Source organism: Priapulus caudatus, unplaced genomic scaffold (genome assembly GCF_000485595.1).
Source record: "Priapulus caudatus unplaced genomic scaffold, Priapulus_caudatus-5.0.1 Scaffold120, whole genome shotgun sequence".
NCBI classification, from domain to species: domain Eukaryota; kingdom Metazoa; phylum Priapulida; class Priapulimorpha; order Priapulimorphida; family Priapulidae; genus Priapulus; species Priapulus caudatus.
In genome coordinates, this window is record NW_014577181.1 from 12,785 (window position 1) to 34,736 (window position 21,952).

General features: G+C 45.8%; 3 protein-coding genes across 8 annotated transcripts in view; 2 read left to right on the forward strand and 1 right to left on the reverse strand.

The window, feature by feature from the left end:
- Positions 1–3,183, forward strand: part of LOC106805613 (3'-5' exoribonuclease 1-like) — a 5,127-nt gene extending 1,944 nt beyond the window's left edge. Inside the window, exons 2-5 of the mRNA XM_014807297.1 lie at positions 765–934; positions 1,155–1,383; positions 1,772–1,965; positions 2,390–3,183. Coding sequence (XP_014662783.1) covers positions 813–934; positions 1,155–1,383; positions 1,772–1,965; positions 2,390–2,837 — 993 coding nt within the window. The 5' untranslated portion in view covers positions 765–812 and the 3' untranslated portion in view covers positions 2,838–3,183. The remainder of the gene's footprint in view (positions 1–764; positions 935–1,154; positions 1,384–1,771; positions 1,966–2,389) is intronic.
- Positions 3,184–3,264: 81 nt separating this feature from the next.
- LOC106805612 (activating signal cointegrator 1 complex subunit 1-like) lies at positions 3,265–8,917 on the forward strand. The gene is made up of 2 exons (XM_014807296.1): positions 3,265–3,742; positions 7,693–8,917. The coding sequence occupies exons 1-2, from the start codon at positions 3,640–3,642 to the stop codon at positions 8,634–8,636; spliced, it is 1,047 nt and encodes a 348-aa protein (XP_014662782.1). The 5' UTR covers positions 3,265–3,639; the 3' UTR covers positions 8,637–8,917.
- A 2,639-nt stretch (positions 8,918–11,556) lies between these two features.
- LOC106805609 (D-glucuronyl C5-epimerase-like) overlaps positions 11,557–21,952 on the reverse strand; it is a 113,632-nt gene continuing 103,236 nt past the window's right edge. For all 6 annotated transcript variants that reach the window (XM_014807286.1, XM_014807290.1, XM_014807283.1 and 3 more), the window contains 2 exons: positions 15,447–15,689; positions 11,557–15,123 (listed from right to left, as the gene is read on the reverse strand). In XM_014807286.1, the coding sequence (XP_014662772.1) occupies positions 14,063–15,123; positions 15,447–15,689 (1,304 nt within the window). In that variant the 3' untranslated portion in view covers positions 11,557–14,062. The remainder of the gene's footprint in view (positions 15,124–15,446; positions 15,690–21,952) is intronic.

A 21,952-nucleotide genomic window follows, 5' to 3' on the forward strand; every position in this document is an offset into this window, starting at 1 on the left:
TAAAAAAAATTGAATTAAAAACAATGCCATTAGAACAGTATAATACAAAGAAAAGTTATATATTGCTCCCCCCCCCCACGAAAATGTAAGGCCTCCCCAGTGCCCCCCCCCCCCCGCTGAAAAAATCCTAGCTACGCCACTGCCCTAACCCTAACCATGTCAGCTAGATAGTTACCAGGGTACGTTCCTGTATACCGGACCGTACCCAGGGTACGTTCCGGCAGTACCCTGGGGGACATAGACCCTATGAGCGACAATAGATACAATGTCAATAATGTTGATCATTGTGAGTTACACAACATTACAACTTGTTTGACACAAACTAGACTAGATAAGCTTTGTCATCGCTGTAATGTATTGTTCTATTCAACTTTATGATGTTAGGGTTACGCTGTAACGTAAAATTATCTCTACCAATGTACGTAGCTCTTTGCTTTATCTGTTGTGGAGTGAAGCACTACACAGTTAGACCTTGGTTATGTTTAGGTTAGGGTGATGATGATTTCAGCCAGGTACATGTACTACAGTGAGCATATCTGTACTTTATATTAGGAATATATAATATATACTATATATTTCGCTATTTTGTCGAGAAAATATCGCATTCAATAAAGAAATGTACTATCCAAAATTCACATTAAACATGTTAATTAAACATGTAATTTGTGTATTTATGAATGTTTAAGCCTATTGGTGTAACATGAGGAATAATTTAGCATAATAAACAACTCTATATATTTTTCATACTTGATTTAATTTTATAGGATGCTAAAGCAAAAGACAGGGTAACTGTACAAAGTCATCGCAAATGCATGATGACTTCGGATTTTAGTAATCCAGTTTATAAGATGATCTCACTTCAAAATGGAGAAATCAACAAAATGAAGATGGATGATATTCAAAGAAAGTTAGCAGAGTTGAAAATGGATGAAAGGTAATGTATTCCTTATTCTGTTATGTTGTGTGTGTATTTAGAACCCAACTCTGTTCAACAATCATACCTAAGAAAATCTGAATTGGTTTTAAAATTTGGATGCTCGAAATGCTATTAAACGTTTTACAAAAGTAACCAAAATCTGGATCAAAATGTAATCATGTCTTCAGAATGTTTTGATAATTTTAGGAATTGATTATTATATTTTTTCTATCTGCAGAGGCAGCAAGGAAATACTAAAGAAGAGGTTGAAACATTTCTACAAGAGAATGAAGCTTGAAAAATTGAAAGGCGGTACACATCCTTATGCACTTCACCACGAGGTGTTTTACGACTATCTGTGTGTAATCGATTATGAAGCCACATGTGAAAGCACAAACAAACCCAGCTACAAGCATGAGATTATTGAGTTTCCTATTGTGCTTGTTAATGTGAAGACATTGGAAATTGTGAGTACTGTGAATACACTGTTATTGGTAATTGTAATTGTGTGTGATTAATGTAAATGCACATGGATCTATCACCAGCACAATTCAAATTTTCGAGGGAATGCTTTTAAATTTGTGGGAAACGGGTTACATCAGAATTAAACTGAAAATATAACAATAACGTACAGTATGCAGGGTTCTCGAAGCTTTTTCATTATAGCATGGCGGTTGCTGCCTTTACGGTCCTAGTTGCAAATCGCCGAAGGCAGTTTGCGTGCTACGGGGGCTATGATATTTAGAGTGGCGGGTGCATTTTAGGATGGCGGGGCTCGACGATAGCCTGGCGGGCCGCCAGGCTATAAGTGTTCTTGGAGAACCCTGGTATGAATGGTGTTGATTCTCTTTGCAGGAGGATGAGTTTCATGCATTTGTGCGTCCAGTTCTGCATCCGGTGTTGTCAGAGTTTTGCACAGAGCTTACAGGAATCACACAGGAACAGGTTTCAGTGGCAGACTACTTTCCAGCTGTATTAAAACGTGTGAATTCCTGGATGTTGCAGCACGGTTTAGGAGTAGGAGCGGACTTTGCAATTGTAACTGATGGGTAAGCACGTATTGTCACATCTCCGTTTACCATTCCATATATATGAAGACATTCAAAATTGCGAGTACTCTTGTATGTTATATACTCTATATATTTTCTATTTTTTTATTTGATTTATCCATGTTCATTAGAGCTTTTGTGATATGTTAAATTAGCTGGTGCCAATGTTCCTGATGAATTGGTGAAATGTTCCTGAATAGGTGCATAATTGTGTGAGGTACTATATATTGGGACTTGTTTTAGTAAAATGTTGCAACTTGGCATATAGGCCTTTTTCCAGGATTTAGTTTTGTATGACGCTTTCTGAATTTCATGCAAATTTTGCTGGCCAGTTAAATTTTTAGGCACAACAGTGTATTGGCAATGAAAAGGTTGGCCTTGGAATCTAAACGTGGTATGCTAAATGACACTAATTTATTTGCAGCCCCTGGGACATGGCACGATTTCTACGTGGCCAGTGTGAGCTGAGCCAAATCTCTTACCCAACGTGGGCGAAGAAGTGGATCAACATCCGCAAGACCTTTGGCAACTTCTACGGTGTGTCGCGCGTGAGGATGACGACCATGCTCGATCTGTTAGGGCTGCAGCTGGAGGGTCGGCATCACAGCGGGCTGGATGACTCGCGCAACATTGCCCACGTGCTTCTCATCATGCTGCGTGATGGCGCTGAGGTGCGTGTCAACGAGCGGCTGCACCCCGGCAACATTCCCTCGGATGATCTGCAGTTCCGCCTCACACTGCCTGTCTCCAGGAACGAGGCAGAGGGCTCCAGTAATGAGTCTGAGGCAGCTGATGACGTGAACGACATCATGGAAGGTTTAGATTTGACAAGCTCGTTCGCCCAGTGCTCAATTGTAAATAATGTTAGGTAGCGAAAGTGGAGCATGTTGTACGACTGGCTTTTAGGTACGAGATTGGTGCAGTGGTGTGTTTATAGAATGTCTAATTTATATTTATGCATTGTAATTGTGTTATCCCTCATAGGTGCCTAGATATGGCACATAAGGAAGGCAGTGACAGAGATCTCCAATTCCGTCGGTCCACTGCTACTGGCCCCAACATGCCCGTGACAGGTCACACAACCGCATCTCCTTTTCGAATGCGCATTGTCATCATTGTCATCATGCATTGTCATCATTGACGATCATAAATGTCTTGTGTGAAGTGATTTAATTAGCAAACACGCACGCCTAAATAAAAAACATTTGCTTAATGAAATTTCATATCTTCTTGCTTTTCATCTCTATACTAGGAAACAGGTTATCATCATGAATCCGTCGAAATGCCTCTATAACAAATTGTTTTCTGTTCTTTTCAAATTCTGTTCCAAAGCAATCTGTCTTTTCAATGACAACATGGAGGATATTTCACAGAAAAAACATCTTTGTAGTTGTAATGAGGTTCTCGTTCACTAAATGACCCAGCTCAGTGGTCTGTGTGTGTCGCGTGCTGCCATAAATTTTTGCTCGAACGAACTTTTTGATATTTTTCACTTATGCTTCTCGTAATCAACAGATGGCGCTGTTACTTCTAAATATGGCAGCCTCCTGTTGAGTTTTTAAAAGGTGTACATGTGTGCCCCTGTGTATTCATTTAATAAAGTCTTGAGCATTGAACGTTCACGGCTCACCATTGTGAGTATTATACCTGCGCTCAAGTACTCAGCTTGAGATAATGGATGTCCTTAGACCACGGCTTATGTGGATAGAAGGCCGTTGCTACCGAGTAAATGTTGTTGATGACAGCGTCAGCGGTTCATATCGATGGGATGAAGAAGGTATACTTACTACTACTTACTACTTGTTAACCTGTACTCCGCGTTGCCCCTTCACTATACACTATACTAGTATAGGTGGAGCGGACCACACAGGCACACACTCTTATGCCTGTGGCCAAGCGAAGGGCTACATAGTACATAGTCATAGAGAGAGCTACTTAAAGGTGCCGTGCCTCGAACTTTCAAGCGGCAAACTGCCAAACATAAAATCAGGCAAACTCAGGAATACGTTCATTCAAAGCTTTTAAGGCTCGCTCAGGTCGCCCTACGATTTGACTATCGGTGACTACTTTATCGCCGATTAGCAGCGTAGCAACACTCACGTCGACTTGAAGTGCCTTCACGCTATACATCGTCGATCAGATCGTAGCGTTCTCACAGGAAACGTAGACGGGTTCGCGGCCCCAGTATTTGTACTAGCACAAGCAGTTCTTTAGCACAAACAGAGCAAGCTTGACGCCGGGACCAGTCTACATAAAACGAGTCACGTACGTGACCAACAAAATGGTGCTTACCAGTAAACATCAGGTAACTTCGTAAATCTATCCTCAATTTTCTTAAAATCGTTATAATCATGTGCAGAAAAAATTTAATGTGATATATGGAAAACATAATATATATTTGAGAAAGGGTTTGTGCAATATCCTTGTAAACTGCTGACGAGTGCTGTGTAGGCTGCCATTTTGTTAATCATGTGACTTGACACGTTGCGGTGATTGGCTGCCACTCATGATTTGTCGCCGACCGCCGCATAGAAATAGAACATGTTCTATTCCTGTGATCGCAGTCGGCGACCGTATTTTCGATCGTAAGAGAACTCATGTCGAGTTTGGTCGCCGATGTTTTTATCGGCGATCTGGCCGGTTTTTGGCGTACGATATTCAAATCTTGTCGGAAACTAGGTCGTAAGGCCGACCTAAGCGGGCCTTTAGACTACAAAATGAAAGGGTCCGATCGAATGTTTCAAACAGCGTTTACTTTTGCCGCTCTGCGGCGTTGTTGTGACGCGTCTCTTGTTGCTATGCGGTGTTGCCAAGCGCTGAAGGTTATGAAGGCAGCTAGTCCGAGATTCCTCTGACCAATGCCCACACCGACGATTTTGGTGGATTTGGTGTGGGTTAGAAAGATTCCTCTGACCAATGCCCACACCGACGATTTTGGTGGATTTGGTGTGGGTTAGCCTACCTTGGTGTGTACCTAACCCACACCAAATCCACCAAAATCGTCGGTGTGCGCATTGGTCAAAGGAATCTCGGACTAGAAGGCAGCATGTGCTTATAGATATCATCAGAAGTTCCCTATTATCTACTTCTGATATCATATAACATGTGTTATATCATATCTATGGCTGTGCTGGTGCGTCGACTCTTGCTGCCATGATACAGAACCACGGCGAAACGCGTTTTTCGAGTTGTTTTTCCGTTGAGCGAATATAGGCTTGACGTTTGCGCCTTATAGTGAGTGAAACGATACCCGTCCGCGAAGCGGGCTACTTACACGAAGACGGCGATCACTACTTAATACGAATTCTCCTATTTATGCCGATCGCTCGAAAAGTGGTTAAGTTTGGTAATCGAACAGTTCGAAGCAAACTTTTGTGTTTATCCGATATGGTAATTGGTATGTAAATAAAAGATCACAAGCTGTACTTCATTAAATTTCGTGCACTTATTGTGAAAATAAAAATACAAATAGAACTATTTCATCTATATTGAGTGAGCGGAAGAATCCATGTCAAGTGTGAAAATAGGCCTAGAATGTTTCCAAGCCCTTGTCACAAGCTCCATAGACATGCAGCAAACTGGCAGCGTACCAGTTTACCGTCTACCCCCTATACCGTCTACAGTCTACCGTGCTACAGGTCGTGCTGCGCAATGCGTAGTGGGAAGACAATATGTCAGCCCGCATGTCACCGAATTTACCGCTGTTCATTCGATATACATTTCAACACAACGTAGTTATTTACTCCGAATACACATCATGTAACGAGTTACAAATGCTTAGATGGCACTGCTACTAGTACTGTTCATACCAAGGCGGGCAGCGGACTGGGAAATAAGGGACAGCTGCAATGAAAATAGATCATATATAGCTGCGCGGTCGTACATGGCCAAACCAGCTGAGGTAGGAACACTTTCTGGCACCGCTAGTCGTTTTCTTTGGATTCATGCGCTGGATTGGCATTATGGGCGGCAGATCCACCATTTTATCTATTTCTTTTTTCTCGGCCGCACGTATGTCTCTTCTATGCCGCCGGACCAGTGCTCCATATTTTGCGCATCTTCGAAAAAAAAAAAATTAACACTTTCAGTTACACTTGGATGACTTACCACTGGATCCGGCCCCCCCACTCAGATGTTAATATATAGGGTACGCATATGCTCGTTCCCTCCCTTATAGAAAGCACCCCACTCAGGACATGCGAAAAATTTCTGAAACGCCCCTCTTCGCGGGCGTTTTTGAGGCGGGTATTTCCTAGCTATGGAGAACCCCCTAAATCCGGAAAGCAACTATGTATAGGACCGGTACCCGTACGTTCGCAGCACCTTCAACTCCGTAACGTATCCTTCACGCTAGAACTGACGTAGTGACGTTAAGTGCTACGTGTGGAACTGTCCACCGGGTAGCCAGTCTAACACAACTACGTAGTGTAGGAGTTCACGTGATCGATGGGATTAGGGAGAAAGGTGCAATAGTGTTTGTATTTTTCAAAATGGAAATAATCCTGAATGAGCTTTCAAAACTAGCAGGAATGTTCAAGAATTTGATCCGCGGATTTTATAAAGTTTCTCATGAATATTCAAGATAAAAGAGAGAGAGGAGAAAAAACACGCCCTTTTTTTGAAAGGCAATTCCGTGTGCAAAAGTCAAATACACACCCTTTTTTTACAATTCTTGGCTGGATGTATTGTCGGCGCGAAAAAATACCCCTTTACCGGAAGGTTTTGGGAACGCGCATGCGGTCCTTCGCGACTCGAGTGGGGGGGCCGGCACTGGATAGCATATTGTTTAAGCAGTTTTATTTATTCAAACGCTAACGTTAGTTAATAGTGTAGTGGAGTTAATTATACGTACGTTTTTACGTGGTTTGTCACAAAAATATGCGCGGGAATGCATCTTTAACCGTATATTATAACGAATATTCTACATATCATAGTCCAAAGAACTGACACTGTATTGAAAAAGGAGCTAGTCTAAAAGAGGAAGTACGAGATCAACTCTTCATGCAAATTTATTCACCCAGGCAGAATTTTGTTATGCTTTTACCATGGTTAACTAGGAGTTTCTTGGCTGCAAGTATATGCTGCCGAAATTCAGAGCAGGCAGCAAACTGACCCTTGTAGACAGCAAAACTGCAGCTTGCTGCCCTTCAGTTCAAACCCTAAAATTGGGGTTTAATCATGTGTTACATCATGCACAGCCTACCTAAACTACATCACTCGTTGATTTCTGATAGACTTAATTTCCAGCAGAAATGACAGGTTAAATAGTAGCGGAAAATGCAATAAACTAGAATTAATATGCAATAATTTCCCACCTAAGTACAAAGTGAGTTTTCTGCCATCATGCAGCCAAACGTGTTTTTTAGGGTTTTTTATGTGATGTACACAGTCACTGTTGGCCACAAGAAATGATGGTTGAAATCTCTCTTAAATTTGTGCATAGGTGTGAAAGCGGTTACAACAGTTTTATAGGTTTTTGCAAAGGTGGCCATAGAGAGCATACTGAAAACAGGCAGCACTAAACAGGAAATAGCAGCAAAGCTGGATTTATTTATAATCAGTATTGAGTGGGTCTGATCACACAGGCTGCCCAGCACAGCAACAACTAGATAGGTGGGCGTTGTTTATTCAGTACCATTATGACCAAACTGCATTTGCCATTTCGAGTGCTGCGATAGATTGTAGTATTACACTATGCCATAAATGCTACCATTTATTTTTACCCAGAAACCAGTGGTTGGGTAACAAAGGATGAGGAAGCAAGAGGTTCTGACGATGCAGACATTGAGCAGACGGATACTGGTTATAGGACTTGTCTTGAGGTACCGAGCCCCTACTTCAAATACTTGATAGGTAAAAAAGGCGAAACGAAGAAACGACTCGAAAGTGAGACGAAAACGAGAATCACGATTCCGAAATCTGGCGAAGAAGGGGAGATATTAATAGTGGGTGCAGAGCTACACGGAGTGCGGTCCGCTCGCACGCGAATAGAGCTGCTACTGTTGTCTGTACGCATGCGTCAGCCCTTCACGCACTTCATCTCCATCCCCGTTGCCAGGCAACACATCAAGGAAGCCCTGTTTGGCTTCAGAGATGAAGTGCTGCGGAGGTGCGACGGAGACCGCGGGGTGAACTTCAGTCTCTTCCAGGATGCAGACAAGCTTCACGTGACTGTCAGCACGCTGGTGTTGCTGTCGGAGGCGGAGCGGCAATGCGCCGCTCACACGTTGCAGCAGTGCTGCCGCCAGCTCGCTGACGATGCTAAGCACCCCCTGGCGGTTACTCTCCGGGGCGTCGAGTACATGAATGATGACCCTAGCGCCGTGGACGTGTTGTACGCAAGGGTGGAGGATGCGAGTGGGCGGCTGCAGTCGCTCGCCGACGGGCTTGTGAGCAGCTTCGCGGACGCGGGGCTGACGCAGCGACAGCGTGAACACGAACACGTGAAACTTCACGTGACCGTCATGAACACGATCTTCCGACGCGATGCAGAGGCCGAGGTTACCGAGGGCAACGCGAGAGAGTCGTTCGATGCCAGGAGGCTGATGCAAGAGTTTGTGGACTATGAGTTCGGCGAGCTGGTTATAACAGAGTTGCATATTTCGCAGCGGTATACCACAGCGAGTGACGGCTACTACGAAGCCACTGCAGTAGTGCCGCTGTCCGTGTGACGATCCTGATGTGAGCATGCTAGCAAATGTTATGCCATGAGAACAGCTGATATAGCGAAACGAGACGTCTGCGCATGGTTGATTAATCTATGAGCGAGCCTTAGCTGTGTTTACATGATTGCAGTCGAATGTGACATTGGTGCACCGTCTGTGTGTAGCAATAATTAATAGGCATGCAATGTTGATCAACATTGCTTGTAATTGTCGCTCTGTTATATTTGGGCGGAGCGTGTAACTGTAAAATGTATGAATAAACATGTTAGCAATGATACTCAGAAGCATGTGGCTGGCACGCTTATATTATTTGAGAAAATGTTATTTTTTACTTCCTTTCACTGCTGTATACCATTGTACCCACATGAGAAATTCTTGTGACACCTAAGCACGATTGGTGCAATTAACGAGATATTATTTTGCTGATATTTTAAATTTACAGTAGAGCACATAGGAGTAAATTAATGTGATAATGTCGATCCCTCAATGACATTCCTTCGCGCTTCCTATGGTCTAGCTGCTCCATATCACTCTCCTCCACATACTCGCCACCTTTACTTTCATTGCCTCTACCATCATTCTCTACTATCTCCTCTTTCTTCTCGACCTTCATCCCACCTTTACTTCGTTGGCTCACCCGAGGAAAACAAGGAGGAAGTTCTCGAATAGAAATTTCTGCACCATACCTGGATAAAACGTCTTGTTGCAAACGGGAGACTGCTGGTATTGTGGATGGGACAACAGTGTATGACGGCAGGAAAACTTGAGGCTAGTTAAATAACGTACAGCACAGCCATGAATGCACATGGGTGACGTGTTCACAATGGCAATTTATTAGTTTTCTCTTTTTGGTACTGCACTCCCAAACCAGCCGAAATTTTCCAGTAAATTCACAAATGAGTGCTGATTGCTTGTGTACAGCGATTTTGCGTGATGTGATCATAGATATCCTGTAAAACACGTGTATAGATATTTATTGTCGTGTGTCATCATACCCTATTATCGGAATCTGTACTTACATTTGCTGCTTGTCTTCACCCAGCTCACCCATTCTTATATCCATTCATCGTTACCTTCTCTCCATCCAGATGAGACGGGATACTAGAGAAGCGTTGCCGAAAGGAGCGTGTTTATCCGAAGTGCTGCGGCGTCTTCGCGCAGTTGCCGCGGCCAAGGCGCACGCGACCAGTGGGGAAGCGGAAAAATTCCTACGACAGTATGCACGCGCTGCGCAGCTATGGATCCGTGCGCCGAATGCGATCCAGCCGCGCACAGAATCTAGGTAGGCCTGCCACGAACAGGCCTCACCGCATTTTAAGTGGGGACACAGAGGGCAGACCATTTGAACGTGAACAGTGTTCAGCGTTGTTATAAAAACTGTAACCGAGTAGATGGGTGTTCGTGAACCGGAGCTGGGTGTCACGCAGACGTTAAACAGAAAGACTGTAAAATATCTGAACATTCGCGAACCATGTGCCCAGTAATGAAGATGGCTGTCAGAAATAAGGAAACACCATACCGCGGCTACAATAACTTCCGTAGACCTCATTGTTCGCGAAAGCACCAACGCTAGGAACAAGCGTTTTTGGCACAACGTTGGCAAAATGGCGAGGCCTCGTACAGGGAGTTTGCAACGCAGTGCGCGGCCGGCCTGCCCCAGCCGCCTAAAAGCCCATAGACCCTCGGCCACTTCGGCTCACCACTCTCGCCTCCCTAGCTTAGTCACTCGAATGGCTAATCGCGGTGGGAGCGATGTCCTAGTCTAGTATAGGCCATTTGCACCTCGCAACGCTTACTCGAAAGAGAGTAGGCGACCTATACTAGAAACATTAAGAATTTGGCTAGTAAATACTTATAGATTTCGTAATTTCGTTAGCATTATATTTTTATTGAAACGCTTCAAGTGCCTGTGTCTAGATATAGGGGTATTTTGCTACCGCTAAAGCAACGAGGCAGTTTCTTTGGAGGCGCTAGTGAGTAGTAGCTAGTACTAGTAGCTAAAGTAGCTAGTAACTAGTAATTAGTAATACATTTACTATTACACATTAGCTACAGCTGCCGTCCTGGTATAACTATACTATAGTCAGCTAGTTAGTGCTGGTAACTTAGTAGTACTAGCTACAGAGTAGTACGTAGGCTTAATACTAGTATTATTGTAACATGTACTTGTAGTAATAAAGAAGTCATTCGTAGCAGTGTGGAATGTACGAAAGTCCTACCTAGAGGTTTAAAATAGCCGGGACGAGCCCCGCTAAACGCAAGACAACGCGAACGCCCGAAAAACTCCGTAAGCCAATCGCGTAGTCCCTTACAGCCTTCGTTGCCCCCTACTATATCGTATCCTCTAAGCTCGCATTCATACATGCCTACCGCATATGCTGCTAATATATTGTTTAGCAGATGTGAACAAAATTACTCCAGTTTTACAGCAATAGAAAGCGCCGGACTAGTGAGCGAAACAACAAATTGGGAGCTTTTGCTAGGCCATCTCTTAACCTAAACGTGGGCAGTGCGCATCTCCTCGTGCAATGCGCAGAACTGCCGATGAGAGCGAAAAGCCGCTTTAACCTAACCCTAGAAGGCACGGCGTATACTGGCGTTGGGAAAAGGCAGCGAAATTGCTAAAATGCGCCGCTACGCGGCGTTTGAGCGCTTCGCGCGGATATCCGGCTGCAGATCGTCCAGCCTTCACTCATCCCTTCCTCCACCTCTCTATAAATATTTTGCCCATTCTACCAAGTTTTATTTGGTAATCGGTATGGAACGTTTTGTGTTAATAGCATGTGCGATAGTCAATATAAAGCAGAATATTATGCTTACGTCCTCTCCCACATCTTATCCCATTTTCCCAGTTATTTCTCAGTCAACCAGCGATGCATTCTCCATTCTTGCGCTATTTACCAATTGAAAGAGACCCAACAAATGGTTCAAAATTTACCACCGACTGCGTACGTCCTTTATTTACAGTTTCCCATAATGATAAACGAACACGATAAATGGTACAGAAAAGATGTAGCCCATACAGGCAAAGCCATTATTGTATCGCCCGTACGTAGTAACCCTTCACGGACGATCTGGTCTTGTTGTTTCCCCATCTATGCTGACGAGCAGCCTCTGCAAAATGCCTATTAAAAATTGTATTCCTCTTGTGACACATAGTATTCACTTTGTACGCGCATAGATTTTCCCCACTGCCACTTGCAATGAATGCCCAGGTGGGTTGCTACAGGTGGGTCGTGATTGCTGATACCATGAACATATCAAGAGCTAATAATACCTATTATTATTAGCTCTTGAACATATTACGTATCGCCCCCAGAACCGAAAATAGTGCAAATAAAATTGCGACATATTTTAAAATTATCGGCGCTAGTTCCTGGAATCGTTTTGCACCGATTAAGAGCCTGTCTAGAACCACTTAGAATGCTGCTATAATACCAGAAGCCAGAATAACAACCTGAATATGGGGGTGCCACCTGTTTGCACAGGGCACGTAAACCCTAGGCCCCTAGCCGATAATTTTCTAGTAGAATCTGGAAGGCACACACTTGTAAACACACTCACTACCCTCAAATCAGTGTAAAACCAGGAGCGATATGCCATTCGGCGTCGGGCACAGACATGAGCATGAACATCGAATGATAAAACAATGTTGCCGGTTAGTTCCTTTCACCTAGGTATTATGATTTATATAATATTGTCAATATTGATATTGAATGCATAAAAAGTACATGCTGCAATCAATGTGGAGCATAAACTACATTCTGAAATTGAGTATTTTCTAGTTTATGGATATATGATATACATCCCCAACATAAAGCGAAACAATGCCAGTATAAATGCATCAACTTCCCTATGCAGGCCCGCGGAGTACCCTTACAGTAAAATTACACTCTTACTCACAACCATGAGTTTGTGACTGTTCTTTGAGGAAATTACATGACATTTTACATTGTAACATTATTGTAACTCAAAGCGCACTGCTGTGACCTCATGCCACTGAACATCAGAAATATACTTGGGATCAAAATGGTAATGTTTTTATAATGCCTAACAATATAACATTATGGTTAAAATAAATTGTAAAATTCAGTAGACATGAAATACCATGTGTCACCCTAGGTACGTCACTTCTAAAATAATAGCACGTACCCTTTAAATACAATTAACAGTAACAATATTTGTGCTTTAATTATATTATTTACATTAATATATCATTGATATATCCAACCATTTTTTAAATATATAGCATAAAAATAATTCACATGAATTTAGCCCACTTTCCAGGCAACAATGGACATATCTGACAATAGCCTATGTACAATTGGAATTTTATTCACATAGCAACTGTCACTGGAAGCATTTTAAAAGCATATTTTACATGCACTCTTTTCATTTTGAAAGCATATAGTACTGTATTCTGATATCTAAAATAGTCTGTGATTTCAGCAATGCCTTATATTGCCAAGAAATTCTTCCCACAGAAAATAGCTGTGCATCTGCAACTACTAGTGTTCGTATATCCCAGATGTGAAATTACATGTACTGCACTATTAGTTATTAGTATGCCCCACCAATAACCAAGTTTTACAAATTTTCAGGGTGGGAAATGCTGTGAAATATAATAATGTGCCGTGGTTGTGGTAGAGTCCCTTTATAGAGAAGATATCTATATAAAGGGACTAGGTTGTGGTTGTGGTGGTCGCTACCGCCACCTGGCGCTGGACAGTGGAAGTGATTAAGCATATTTTCTGTCTACACGCACGCGTGAATTACTACAAGCCATGCTATGTCGGAAATCATCACAGTTTTTTTATGGATAGGATCGTAACCGAAACCAACTTTTTTTTTTCTACAACCACACTTTTTTTCATGTGCAGCAGAAGTTTGGCTTAAGAGAGAGGTTGTAGCTACACTGGCCACACGACAGTGAGCCGATTCTCCTCCTGGTGTGTTGTTTTACATGTGCGATTGCCTACACCGACCGGCTCTGCTACAGACACGCGGACGGTCCGGTTGCACTGATGACGTGTGCCCCATACAGAAGATAGACGGAACATGGCGCTACACTCCACCCTGAGTCGCAGTGGTTGCTGGTCGATGACTTTATCGGTACCGGACACGTCACGTGGTCCTTTCTGTCAGTGGTCGTGTGACCAGATGTCTTCACGCCAGCGTTGATTGGCATGCTAGCCCTCAGTATACTCCATCCAGCGCGCGAGCCTCATTTGTGCTTGGCATGCTACCCTCAGTATACTCCATCCAGTGCGCGAGCCTCAGTTGTGCTTGGCATGCTACCCTCAGTATACTCCATCCAGCATGCGAGCCTCAGTTGTGCTTGGCATGCTACCCTCAGTATACTCCATCCAGCATGCGAGCCTCAGTTGTGCTTGGCATGCTACCCTCAGTATACTCCATCCAGCATGCGAGCCTCAGTTGTGCTTGGCACGCTTACCCTTCATATACTCCATCCAGCGCGCGGCCACGTTCTTGAGCACGGGCGAGTCATCAATAGTCGTCAGCAGCAGTAGCTGGTTGATGTGCGTCGTGTGGTAGTCCCAGCGCGCCAGGTTCGGGGCGCTGCCCGGCACGACGACGTGCCGCAAGTCGTACGACGAGCCGGAGCCCATGTCGAAGAGCGGCAGCATCGCCTTGAGCGACACCATGCCGTCGCGGTAGAGCCGCGCGACGCGAGCTGCCTGCGCGGCCGTGCACACCGCGCCGTCGCCGCTGCTGCCGCCGCACATCGCGCCGAGGTCGTAGAGACCGATGAGGGAGTAGATGAAGCCGTTGAGCACGAACGAGCTGGGCGTCGTCGGGTACTCCTCGTACCAGCGGTACTTGTCCATGTAGGTCGCGACGACGCCGCGCCGCTCGCTAGGCACGCTGAAGATGTCGGCGGCGGCAAGCGCGGCGGCCGCGTAGCGTGGCTCGCGCGTCTTCCAGTAGGCGCGCGTGAGCGCCGACATCGCCTGGCCCTGCGCCATCGCGCTGTACCAGCCCGGCGCGAGCTCCATCACGCCGGGAATGAGCGTGCGCGTGACGTCGATCGGCCAGCCGCCGTTCTCGTCCTGGTTGGCGACGAGCCAGTCGGCAGCGAGGAAGAACAAGCGCAGATGCTCGGTCGTCGACAGCGTGAGGTCGGCGACGCGGCCGCCGCCGCGCAGGAACACGGCAACGACCTTGAGGTTCTTCAGCTTGACCTTGCGCGAGAAGCGGTCGATGAGCGGCAGCCCCTTCTGCAGGTCAATGAAGAGGTCGCGCGTGAGCCGGCTCCAGCGTGTGCGCGCGCCGACGCCGTAGTAGACGGCGCGACCGCGTGCGCTGATCACCGTGTCGCTCTGCACGTAGTGTAACGTGTAGATGTCCTTGGTGTCGCGCATCTGCACGCTGACAGCCAGGCTGCCGTTGCCGGTGAAGCTGACGAGGGTGGAGAGCACGAGCTCGTTGGCACGGTCGAGGCGCAGCATCACGCCGGGACTTGTGAGTGTGTCTGCAATGACATGGCAGCATAGTTGTAGTTTTAGTATAGTTTGTACAAAGATGACATAACATGGCTACACCGTTCAATGGTCGAACGTGGCGCTTAGTGTCTCACTTGACTCGGCTACGGACTGTGGTTACCATGATCCCGCTGACGAGCTCTCACGTGCAGATGCTCTTACTTAGTATATACAACACATTTTACCCTATTAATTTACCTTATATTTACTAGCACAAAAAACTGCTACATAAGTAAAAAACTAAAACGTCTTACTACGGCGTAAATTATTCACGGACTAATCCAATTTGCGTCGGCCCCCTGCCGGGTCTCACCTGACGTGTGAAACTCCAGCACGCTGCGCTTCAGCTCCTCATCCCTGACGGTGCTCAGCTTGCTGCTCTTGTCGGGCAGTTTCCACTGCCGCGCCGCGCTGTCGATGGACGCGCTGTCCATGTAGGAGACGACGACGGGACTCTTGTCGGTGATGTTTTTGCTGTAGTGGCTCAGCCCGTACTGCGCTATCTGGATGGCGTAGAAGTAACCTTGCGGGCCCCACTGCGTCGTTATCGGCACACCTGCATTCAGACAGACCTCTTAACATCCCACGCACTAATACAATATTCATTACTAGCTCTCGCTTACTACTACCAGGCCTAATGCTGTTACATCTTAATCATCGGCATTAGATATGCCCAACCCCACCACGCAATGACGTGCACATTATAATGCCACGGCAATAACAACGCCAGTGAATCATTTCTGAATAATTGCGCCTTCCCACGTATTACGCAGTCATCGCGTCCTGTCGATGACACATCGGAATTGATTGCTGCTTTGTGTGAAGTGACATCGCAACAGTTATCACTCAACCTGTGCAGATCACTGCCCATAACACCACCACATCTCAGCGAGACAATAACGTAAAGCTACATCTGCACGCACACGCGCCGACTAACAGCTAGGCGATATCTCCGTCAAAACTACGTGTTAGTTTATGTGCGTTGGAGTGTAAGTTCACACGCACACCCCGTGACTCGCAGCTAGGGCCTGCATACCTCCCAACTCCCATTGGTTGATACAAATCACGTGCCTGAAACTCCTGTGTTAATAAAACTTATGGTGCATTGTGACCCTAACCCTAACCCTAACCCTAATTAATATTTAATTAAAAAATTAACTAGATTTGTGTCAACCAATGGCCATTTGGGAGGTATGCAGGCCCTATAGCTGCGAGTCACCCCGTGCGTGTTCATTCGCTGACACCAGAGCCGTATATAGAGACTCTATATACGGCTCTGGCCGACACAACACAGCACTTCCTCTCTACCCGAACACGACGGATCCCACGGCAAATAAAAACTCAGCCGGTGCGGACCGCGATGCTGCTGCCGCCTGGTGTCCCCGAGCGAAGCGCGCACCCGCCATACTTATTATCAAAAATATTATATTATATCAAAAATATCTCTCAAATAAATCGAAAAATAAATTAATGTAGACAAGTTAGCTCACCTATTAGCAAACATGTTGCTAAATAATTACTCTAGTATAAAAATTACAATGGGTTTATATAGACTCGTACAACGTCTCTATTACTTGTAAATTACGCGTATCGACAAGGTCTCGCAGGTGTCATCATCGTGGAACCGCGTCAACGAGACGTCAACAACAAAATTTCAAACGTTGCATATTTTTTGGGGAAAGTAACGATGTACGAGTGTTCTAAGACATATTAGCCGCACTGTGGACACTTCTTGTTACGAAATGTCGGGAATATACGAGAAGACTGTTTGAAATTATCACTTTAAAAGACCCGCACGTAATTCTGAGCACTATTTGCGAAATTTCACTGATAATTTTATGAGTAATTACTAATTACATGTCTTTGTTCGGCTGCCTGCACGTGACAACAGACCGGTGCACATTATTGACGCCTCGCCGGGAAGCGGGGTAGGCTAGGAAGCTGGCGCTCCGACTCGCTCACATATATACCTCGTCGATATCACGCTCTGACTCATTAGGGCAACAATTTCACGAGAGATCATTGTTTTCAGACAAAACACTCAGTGAGCAATAACAGACGACTGTTTCTGAACATGAATGTGAAATGAATGCGCGCTGAACACGTTGACGCGTGGTTTAACCGCGGTCCAACTGGGCGCTGCTGGTGATGACAGCATCATCAAAGTATATATATATACATATACGCGATACATACACCAGCACGCACACTCGCACGCATGCACGCCCACAGTGGGTGCCATGCCGTGGCGCTAACCGAATATCGAAGATACCAATTCGCCGCACATTGGGGCTGATGTCTGGGGGACTGCCCCACATGCTCGCCGATTGACGGCGGCTGCGACACGAACAATGGCCGCTAATAGCCGGCGATGTCAGACAGCGTCTCGCCTCTCTCAGTCGATTCACCTCTGCTAGGAGGCGATCCGTCGGTCGCAGCGACGGTCGGCGAGCTATGGGGAACCTCGCCCATCATCGCGCCGTATAAAGCGACGCGCACAAAAGCCGAGCGCACATAATGGGCGCCTCCAGCGAGTCTGTCCTCGCGAGTTTCTTCTCTTCGTTTCTTCTCTTCTTAAACGTGTGACCGAGTCACACCGGTCGCAGTCGCAGCGGGCGGATCGTATCGCGCGGAATGCAGAGCGAGAATTCGAAAAAGAAGAAGAGAAAGCAAGGGGAGGGGGATTTTGAGAGAGAGGGCGGAGAGGGAGAGAGAGAGAGAGAGAGAGAGAGAGAGAGAGAGAGAGAGAGAGAGAGAGAGAGAGAGAGAGATATATATACGAAAAGGCGACACGAGAAACGACTACAATCGTGCCTGACGAAGACACAGGACTGACAATTATTCACACATCATGGGGCAACGTGGTGGGCCACGCGTGTGCTATACAGGGATACTCACGCAGACTTCACAGACACATACTACGATCTAAACTACTACATAGCATATAGACTTATTTCACGACAGAGACGGTCACATGTCTCAAGACGGCGGCGCTTTCTTCCGCGATAACTGTGTGATTTGTTAGGGCTTCTCGTGCTGTAATGGCGAGGTCACGTGTTTGTTTAATCGGCTAGTGTGGATTCTGCAACCGAACACCACTCCTCGTTTATTTGCACTGTTGCCCTGCAGCTTAAACAAGAAAACCATCTCAATGTGAATGTCAACACGTAGTAACTCGCTAGGTACAGCGGGGTAATCACAGAGTAAACGCAGTGCCTCCCCCCTCCGCCCGCATCTCACATTAGCGAGGCAGGGACACGACGAGACTGATTACGGGGGGGGGGCTCTAGTCATTTAATTAACAGTGTTAGGCTGTAGCAGCGGCGGCGATAAAAATACGCTGCTTGATGCGCGTCAATAAGAGCAAGTCTGGGCTATAATTGCCCAAGTAATCGCGCGCAGACAGAACTACTCTCTCTCACTCTCACTCTCACTCTCTCTCTGTGTGTGTGTGTGTGTGCGTGCGTGCGTGCGTGCGTGCGTGCGTGCGTGCGTGTCAGAGAGACAGCGTGAGCGAGAGAGAAGGGGAGACACACAAGAGAGAGTGAGAGATAGAGACAGAGCGAGAGGGAGAGAGAGAGAGAAAGCGAGAGAGCGAGAGAGAGAGAGAGAGAGAGAGAGAGAGAGAGAGAAAGAGACATGCAGAGAGAGAGAGAGAGAGGAGAGCGATGATCACGCTCTGTGCGCCGTGAGAAAGCTCCGCGTGCAATCATCATCGCCCGGCATGATTGCACGCGTGCCTCGCCGTAAAGGTAGTGTACAACAGTACACGGTGTCTATAGCCAGCAGGCTTTAATCAACATCGAACAGAAATTAATTCAAATGTCTCAGAGAATTTCGTCTCATATACTTTATCCGTGTTAGATAATCAAAGATTTAAGGTCCATATTTAAGTTTTTTTTCGCTTCATACCCATTTGGTATAAATCAACACTCATCTTGCACAAGTGTATTATTGGCATGGATACAAAAGCAACGTAGAAACAATTCCTAAGTGCAATTTCATGTATTACTGTAAGATGCTCACGACAATGAACTGTGCGCAACTGTAACGTCGGAACGGGGCAAAATAAGTGGGTGGCATTTTCGAATAAGGACAAGATGAAGAAATGTATTGACTAAGGACTGAATAGATGTGTACGATACAGATAGGAATCATAATACCAGGCGGCAGTTCCCCCCGTGTTTTTCTGCTTCTTACCCGTTCTTCGTTTTCGTATCCATGATCTGGCCTTTCATCTCTGCCACACAAACACACACCACCACGCACACGCACGCACCAACGAACGCACGCACACACGCATACTCACGACCGCTCTCCCCCTCCTGTCACACATTCCTAATTCGTTTCCCTCCAGACATGTGCGCACGCACTAAGGTACTTATAAGTACAGATACTATATAGAGAGGGGCTACAGATGGGTACATCATGTGTTCCGTGAAGCTAACTTTAAAGTATGCGTTGATTGTCAATTAGCATGCAAGCCGTCAATGATGGATCTGTTAATCTCCACCAAGAGTTTTAAATAGGCCCAAATAAGAAAGGCGACAGCATAATAAAAACATCTCCCCGGGGTGTGTATTTCTAGTCGGGACGTACAGCGGTTGTTGAGTCCAGTATCCTGTGACTGCTAACTAGATTATTAGCTTAATTGAAGCACTTTCTTTAAAAGCTTCTTCGATTTAAATTCAGCACATCAGCGGTTTCCGATTTAATTATAACATTATTTACATTATCTTACACTACAAATAACTGCGAAAATGGCACGCAGAACATTATAAGACTGTGCTCTATGCATACCTCCACCAGTGAAAAGCTGCCAAAATTGTGCGGCTAGACGTTTCGACTTGACTAGCAACACGTGTAAACGCGCATTTCCTCCTTTGCTGCTACGTGCTCCTGATTGCCAGCATATGCGAATCTCAGCGCTGCGTGTTTGCGTAAATTCACGCCGGCGTCGATTGACTCGAATGCCGTAACATTGCGCGCATGCGCGTCAGTGCACGTGCGTGACCGCGAGGTCCGTCCGCCCAGTAGGGCGGATAAGATGTCATGCATAAGCTACGCACTACGGCTGCCACCGCAGGCACTTACAGCGTTTCAATAAAATATAATGCTAAAATACTTATGTGTCAGTGTGCAGCGGCAGCCAGCGTTTGTTGCAGATGAGCATTTGGACGGCATTTGCAGGAAATTGTCGGCAATAATAGGTGAAAGAGAGTATAGAAACATTAAGACTTTGGTAGTAAATAGATTTCGTATTTATTTAGCGTTATATTTTATTGAAACGCTCCAAGTGCCTGTGGCTGCCACGCGTGTAGAAAACTAACTACTCTTGAATTTAACGAAGGAGACACATATAACCTTTGTTTTTGTTACCGCGCACAAACGCGGCCTCGTCACGAATAGAAGGTTTGAATCTATCCACCCGTCGAGTGCTCTCGCTCTCGTTCTTTCTGTCTCTTTTTTCTTCCCCCCCCCTCTCTTTTTATTTATCTCTGTCACGCCTATTGGCTACCGGTACATCGCTCGGCGGCCATGATTCGCAGTGTTGATTCGATGAAAAGTATCTAATTTCGATAGCACCGAGAGGCACGTTGGGGAAATCTACGGCGAGGCAAAATGGCACTGAAGCGACGGAATTTATTTTAATTAAACGCGAGTTACCTTGTTCAAAAGCAATATCACGAGCCCGCCGAGCGGACAAGCTAAATCCCCCAGCGCAACCCATTAACTGCTAACGGCAGCGAGAAGTAGATCGTTGCTCCCCTCCCCCGTCGCCGCCACCGCATGCCCGTCCGCCCCACCCCCACCCACTACCACCATCCCGACGCACGCAATTGGAAAAAAATATGTTCGATTGTAGGGAATCATCGCGGCGGAGGTACGCTTTGATGCTCGGTCGCAGGAAATACCACCATGGTGACAACGCGAAGCCTAATCACTCGGCAGCTCCGCACCTGAATGCGAGCGCCATGATGAAAAATGCCGCCGCCGCCGCCGCCGCCGCCGTCAGTGTCAGTGGCAAGGTGTGCGGAGAATGCCGTCACCGACACACGTCTCGCTGCCGTCAGCTCTCATACCGTCGTTCGGCAGGTAACTGGTCGCCGGGGACACGCGACGTCAGACCTAGACTCGCGCGCCGTCGCTTATCGCGCAGCCGCGCACGCAGACGAAGCGAACCGTCGGCGCTCTAACACTCGGCATGCAGTCTGTTGGGGCGAACGAAAACAACCGCAGTTTACGATTGCCATGTGCAAGATTAAAACTATTAAACGATCGGTCGTGCTTCTGTTTTTTGCGAGTGGGGAATTAAGTTTCTGAATCATACCAAATAACAGTTTGTCCCTAAACCTTATAATCGACAATTTACAATACGCCCGACAAAAGAAGTACATGCAATGGACATTATATAAAAATTATAAAAAATAATTGAATTGGACATAAAATCCAAAAATTCCTTCAACCTTCATATCAACCAGATTCGAAAACAGCCGTAAAACTCGACAGCAATTAGTTTGAAATTTTCAGGCAGCGTGTTAATTTGTCTTATCGCACATGCTGCTGTGCTGGGCCGAGGTGCTGTCTAACTGACAACTGAAATACGCAGCATCACTGGTTGCACATAGCCGATGTGCAGCATAATATATACCTGTGTTTCGGGATTGACCTTTGCATGCGGTGACAGTGCGAATCGAACTCACGCTGAGCAGGCTCTGGTAGCACACGTTGAAACCGCCGGTATATATATATATATATAATATATATATATATATATATATATATATATATATATATATACTATATATATATATATAT

Excerpts from the sequence above, each read along its gene's own strand:
- LOC106805612 (XM_014807296.1), top strand. The coding sequence starts at position 3,640 with ATGGATGTCCTTAGACCACGGCTTATGTGGATAGAAGGCCGTTGCTAC. Across the intron at positions 3,743-7,692 it reads ATATCGATGGGATGAAGAAG|AAACCAGTGGTTGGGTAACA; the intron begins GTATACTTACTA and ends ATTTTTACCCAG.